Genomic DNA, 6596 nt, shown 5'->3' on the forward strand with positions numbered 1-6596 from the left:
ATTTTAGCGCTGGTTCGCCCCCACACGGCGATTTTTACGCCTCCTTGGGGGGCCAATGGCTGGAGATGCTCTAACCTACAGCATTCATAATGGATGGATGGGGCAACGGATTGATGGTCACAATTTCCCATCACCCGCCTAGCCGAAAGATATGTATTGTTCGTCAAAGTGCCAAATAAAAGCTGGGAACCACAAAAGGCAGCTGCACACCCGAAGCGATCCATAGGTCGCATGCATGCGCTTGCTGCCACACCACGTCTGCTTGCCTACCATGAGCATCGCCACCTAAAGAGTAAACTGATGGCACCTGGTGCCCAAGCAATGGCCTCCATGATTGAAGGGAGGGTGCGCTGCAGCTGCTGCTGCATGCAGAGCCGCTCATCCACCCACTGGCCCGATCGCTTCACTCATCAGTGTTGGATCAACTCACAAGCTTTTTCCCAAACAAAGTACATGGAAAATGGGTCCCTGACACTCCACACACATGGTACATAGATATGACAGACACGCCATGCTACAGGCCTTAAGGTTCAACAGCAACAAGCGGGAACATAACGTCTGTGACCGCTAACAAGCAATACAACACACCTCGAAGGGTTTTACTCGAACCAATGGAAGTAGCTAGATGGAGATGCGGCGACCGCAGAGGATGTAACCAATTTCTCAGTCGCTGCGGGCAGGAGAAGCGTCGGGGGACCTGGAGCGGGATCCAGGGGGCGATCCTGAGGATGGCCTGGCCACCCTCGGGCGTGAAGGGGATCCATCACTGTCGGCCGGTGGCGACCTCCTGTAGAGATGAACCATTGATTAATATACAGGGAATTTTATGACAAGTATATGCATCTAACAGAAGCACTGTCGAAATACATATATTGTGGTATGCAGCAAAGGAGTCTGGATTAACGAGAAGGAATGCCCTAAGAACTGCAACCATTCGTTTCTTGATTTTCTTCACTAGAACGACAGACTTAGCTTCCAGTACACACAACGAGCATGTTTGGTTCATGTCCACACGCTCATGCCTGGGAGAAGTAGGTGCCTGGCGTGGACACGTGAGAAATAAACTTTCCGCCTGGCCAGGCTAGCCTGGAAGAAACATGTTTGGTCACTGCCTGGCCTGGTGTGCTGCTATCAAGGAATAAAATATAACAACAAATGTAAAGAAAGGTTGCTATTGGGTGGCACAAGTTTCTATAGTACTCCCTCCGTTCCTCAATACTTGTCTTTCTAGGCATTTCAAATGAATATCACATACGGATGTATGTAGACATATTTTAGAGTGTAGATTCACTCATTTTACTCCGTATGTAGTCACTTGTTGAAATGCCTAGAAAGACAAGTATTTAGGAACGGAGGGAGTAGTATTAGAGACCAGACACTTGTTAGCCTGTACCCAGGCATGAGGAACCGGAAGCCTGGCAGGCTAATCACTATGCCTGGTTATCCAGGCCAGGCTGCTAGCAAATTTTTGAGGAAGCAAACCAAACGCCTTCGGGTGAACTACAGGCAAGCTCCAGGCTAGGCTGGATACCACAAGGACGCAAACCAAACTGACCATAAAACTTTCGATGCCAGGCTGATAATTGTTATTTTCAATCTGATTCCTCAAATAAGATTTACTACCTCCATCCAGGTTTATTAGGCCCCCTATCATTTTGGGCTAAAGTTTGGCCAACAAACTTAACTAATAAAATGTAAACTATATGTCATAAAGATTATACCTTAGGAAAGCTCTTTCAAATATAAATCCAACAGTGTACTTTTTGTAGCATATATTCTATATTTTATTAGTCATGAATGGTCAAAGTTTGGCTCAAAATACTAGGGGGCCTAATAAACCCGGACAGATGTAGTACAATGGCAAGGTAATACTTTCGATGGACGAACAAGGTTACAGGTATAAACAGCAAGAATTTGATGCTGGTGCTCAGCTCTATACAATTCTCTAATGCAAATGCAATGAAGGCAGACGTGTGTAGTTATCAATCAAACACAACTTACTTCTCATACCCGTTATCAGCATCACGTTGGTCACCATCTCTACCAGGGGGAGAGTAGGATCTCCTTTTGTCCTCCTCATGTTCTTTTGGATGACGCACAGGAGATTTCGTGCGATGAGACTCCCTTCCCCGTGGGGAAGCAGAGTAGTCATCTCGCCGTCTTGGAGCAGGAGAGTATGACCTTTTTTTGCCCAAACACAACATTGAACAATAAAATTCAAGAATCAAATATCAAAACTTTACGAATGTTGGATGCCAAGCAGAACTGCTGAAAAATCATTATTGCCCTACCTTGACCGAGCACGGCCACCGCCACGAGGGCGGGGAGAGGCGGAGCGTGAACGGGAACGAGACCTCCCTGTACCAAATATGAGAAGCTATTAGTAAGTTGATACTGTGCCAAGCAAAATTTGTAATGATTTTGAAATGCTACAGCATAAAAAGTTCACAGCAATTACAGGTTTCACACCTTCAAAAATCTGAAATATAAACAACTTGTACGTGATGGGTCTTATACGATCTTTACTTCAGACATTAACAGGACAGGAGCCTATATGCAAACAAGTTGTATGTGATGGGTCTTATACGATCTTCGCTTCAGACATTAACAGCACAGGAGCCTATATGTAAACAACTTGTATATGATGGGCCTTATACGATCTTCACTTCAGACATTACCAGCATAGGAGCAGCAGTTAATCCAAAAGTTCACTAGTGGATGGGTGTTCACATATGTTAATTATCATATAGGGACTCCGCTGAATCAGATTAAGCCTATATGCAACTGATGTCTCTTCAGAAGGCACTCAATTGTGCTAGTTTACCACAATTGAAATGTGCAAATAGATAAGGAATCCCATGCTATGTTCATTGGTTAAACACAAAGAAAGGAAAGTAAGAGAATCAATTAGTTTCCAATATCAGCTACAACAGGAAAACTAATGCATTTTTTGCTGCAAGAGGGGAATTAGCCATAGTGCGCATTGGATAAAAATAGGTATTTGGTGTTTATGGTTCTATCTACTAACAAGATCCAAACCGAGATAAACTTAAACCAGAACGACCAGCAATTCTCAACACTTGTCCGTTCAAAAGCATGTACAAGATTCCAGATTCCATAATTCTATATATGCAAATTTGAGAGGCATTACCATAATGAGAGGAACGGCGCCCTTCATGACCTCCAGAGTACCCCCTGCAACAGTCATTTCAAGTGAGCACGAGAGAAGACGAGGCAAATCTTCACACAAAACTGGGAATATATACCTGACTCTAGTTCTAGTGCGCATATCCTCTGGCCTTTTCCGTGACTCAGCAGCAAGCACAACAGTTATCTCCCGGCCAAAAAATACCTGGCGATTCATGTGGTATTGGGCCTCAGAGGCATCATAAGGGTCAACAAACTCCACAAACGCAAACCCTCGTGGCTCCCTGTACATGTCGAATTCATTACACAAAGTAGGGCAGAGAAAAAGGATGAAACATCAAATTAATAAGAATGTCGAGTGTATGAAGTACTCATATGTAGTGTGTGCATGTTATGTTACCATGGCAGTCAAAAAATTATATGTGCACTCTTGGCGAAGCACAGTCAACAACTTACTAACATTTCCGTCAAAAGGGAAGCAAGTGCTGCAAAAAGCAGCAGCATGTCCAGGCTCTAGTATCCAGGTTTCTTGTATAACAACTACGTACGGCGGTTCTCGTAAAGAGCATCTTCATAGAAGCATTTGCTTCACTTCCCCAATGTGAAAAGTCGTGATAGTACTTGAAATCAACTTCGCACCATTTTATCTTCTCATGGACCACACACAGTACAAGTCTTTTATCTTCTCTCCGTGAATTAATTTTCTCAATCAATCAAATCTTTGTCTTCGTAGAAGAATGTCTTGATTCGGACAAGACTCTATCTTGCCAAGCAAATGAATTGCAGGAATATTAAAAAAGCATTCTTCAAGAAATCAAGGGCTTGTATTTACTTCAAACCAATACAACCCTGGGAATCATTTCAGAAAAAAATCATACATGGCAACGATGAATGGGTAGGAGAAAGTACACTGAATATTTCGAAATTGACATCAAGTACTCTAGTGACAGGAATAAACCAGTGATGTACATCAGCAGACCAAAAAAGATTAGACTATTTTCATGGAGCTTAAATGCACAAAGGTGGTTGCAGAGGTCGACACCGCTCGTAAGCTGGAAAATGTTCGCAAGTTACCTTAATGAAAAAAATCTTATGCATATGGTGTAATGTAACTTATAGAAAAGTTTCAAAATTTATGCTGCACGGGTTCAAACTTGGTACATTTCCCATGGTTAATAGCAAAAGAGCCAAAATAAAATATTGGCAACTGCTACCCAATTTGACTTACTAAAACTTACCCGCTGTAATAATCCTTTGGAAGGTAAACATCCCTAACAGGACCAAACCTTTCAAAAGGAACACGGAGATCCTCCGCTCTGCCAGAGTTGAGATAACCACGTTAAACAAGTCAAGAAATTGTAAAATGAAGTATTGTTTGTTAAGTGAGGAAAAAGAAGACAAGTGGCATCCATGTCAAAGCCAATGCACCTGGCGCTTAATGGGATGTTGCGGACCAAGAGACTTCCAGAACCCTGCTCCTTTCGTCCTCCATATCCGCCCCTCCTAGGGGGGCTTCTTCCTCTGCCACCATATCCCCTCCTTGGGGGGCTGCGGTGCGGGGGGCTGCCACCATATCCCCTCCTTGGGGGACTACGATGTGCGGGGCTGCCGCCATATCCCCTCCTCGGGGGACTACGGTGTGGAGGGCTGTACCTCCTCATAGTGTTTTCTGTAATTAATAATTCAATATTATAGATAAGTACAGGACATGTCCAGGACATAGAGATGGATAGAACCAAATAAGAAAAACTAGCGGATTTATCAGCAAGGATGGTTTATCAAAACAATCATGTTTACTGGCACCAGAAATTTTGGATAAGAAAACCTGTAAAATCTGCTATTTTGGACTTCCTCAACCTTACCACCCACAAAAGAAAAAGTCCAATGAACATATCATTGGGTTAATGCAATCACAACGAAAGCAGTCCTCTAGCACAACCATGTAGTGTGACAAGGCATGTAATAAAATAAATCCACAATCAAAATTTGCATAATCCAACACTGAATCCACCTTGACATATTCTGCGCAGTTCATCAGATAAGTCTGAAAGCTACAAACATCCCACCGAAAGTTCACATATGCGACAGCGAAATGCTACTCAACAAACATAGGAGATGCAATTTGTCAGCATACGCATATCACCATTCAATCTATCTGAAGATATAACTACGCCATTGGATTGGACTAAACGACTCATGGGTTGGCATAAACCATGTGTGTCTACAATCACACGGATAGCACATGCCAAAGACAGCAGTTTTGACGCGAAAAGCACCAAGGCGCCGTAGCGCACCAGATTTCGACCGCCCTCCCAGGTCAGAGGAAGCTCAAGATTGGCACTGCGACGTGGCAGGAGAGAAGCATTTAAGCGCTGGGCAAACGTTTACGAAGCCCGCGCGGATCTACACGCACGCCGACGACTTCTAGGGTTTGCGGAGGAAAGACCACGCAAGCGGCCGAGCAAACATGCACATACGAATATTGCTCGCGAGGATGCTGAGACGGGGAGGGGGTGTAGGGAGAGGGAGGGAGGGAGGGAGAGATTACTGCGCGTGTCCGGTGAGCGCCCGGGAAGGCTCCGCCGCCGCGGGGGTGCGAAGGGGAATGGGGGAAACCGAAATGAGGGCAGAGAGGTCGATGCCGGTGGGGAAGGCGCGATAGAGATAGATGGCTGGCCGGGTTATATGGGCCTTTGAGGAATTGGGCCTGTGGTCCTGGCTACCAATTTAGATCGGAAAACCCAGAGCAAACAGTCGGCGTTCCGCACAAGGGGCTATCGACCGAGCGGTCGCGCGTGAGCCGGCCTGTTAAGGGTTCCAACTATACCTGTTTCTAGCCGGGTTTTTTTTCGATTTTGGGAACCTTGTTCCTGAACCGATCTTTTCTTTTTATAATTCTTTCTCGTTTTTAGTTTTAAATTTTCCTTACTTTTTCGTTTTTTCTATTTTATTTTTCCTGTCTTTTTTTCTTTCCTCTTGTACTTTTCTTTTTGAATTTGTTTTCTATTTTCAATGAATGTTTCAGAATTTTTTAAACAATGAAATTTTCAGATTTTGTTCGTTTTTCAGAAAATGTTCCTGTTTTCAAATTTTTGTTCAAAACTTTCATAAAAGTTCAGAATTTCACAAATTGTTCGAATATTTTATGAAAAGTGTTCGTCTTTTTAAAATTTTGTTCACAAATTAAAAAATGTTCGGTTTAAGAAATATGTTCTCGTATTCAAAATTTGTTCAAAAATTCAAAATATATTCATGTTTCAAAATTTGCTTGCAAATTTAAAAAGTGTTCGTGTTTTAAAATTTTGTTCATGAATTAGAAAATGCTTAGAAATTTTAAAAAATGCTGCATGTTTTCATTTTTGAGTTTCGAAATTGTTCAGTCTCAAATTTTTATTCGCAAATTTAAAAAAATGTCCGGGCGATTCAAAACATGTCCCCGTTTCCAAAAA

General features: G+C 43.0%; 1 protein-coding gene across 3 annotated transcripts; it reads right to left on the reverse strand.

Moving 5' to 3' along the window:
• Positions 1-416: 416 nt before the first annotated feature.
• On the reverse strand, positions 417-5816 carry LOC109784408 (uncharacterized). Of its 3 annotated transcripts, none has more exons than XM_020343000.3 (8): positions 5696-5816; positions 4576-4816; positions 4386-4463; positions 3267-3431; positions 3152-3195; positions 2292-2358; positions 2011-2181; positions 417-787 (listed from the first exon to the last, which is right to left on the reverse strand). In XM_020343000.3, exons 2-8 carry the CDS (start codon positions 4806-4808, stop codon positions 664-666), a joined length of 882 nt encoding a protein of 293 aa, XP_020198589.1. In that variant the 5' UTR covers positions 4809-4816; positions 5696-5816; the 3' UTR covers positions 417-663. The 3 variants fall into 3 exon arrangements, with proteins under 3 accessions (XP_020198589.1, XP_020198588.1, XP_020198590.1); XM_020342999.3 differs by having other exon boundaries at positions 2002-2181; XM_020343001.3 differs by lacking the exons at positions 4386-4463; positions 4576-4816; positions 5696-5816 and adding an exon at positions 3608-3996 and having other exon boundaries at positions 2002-2181.
• Between the last annotated feature and the right edge of the window lie 780 nt (positions 5817-6596).

This window comes from Aegilops tauschii, chromosome 5, assembly GCF_002575655.3.
Source record: "Aegilops tauschii subsp. strangulata cultivar AL8/78 chromosome 5, Aet v6.0, whole genome shotgun sequence".
NCBI classification, from domain to species: Eukaryota; Viridiplantae; Streptophyta; class Magnoliopsida; order Poales; family Poaceae; genus Aegilops; species Aegilops tauschii.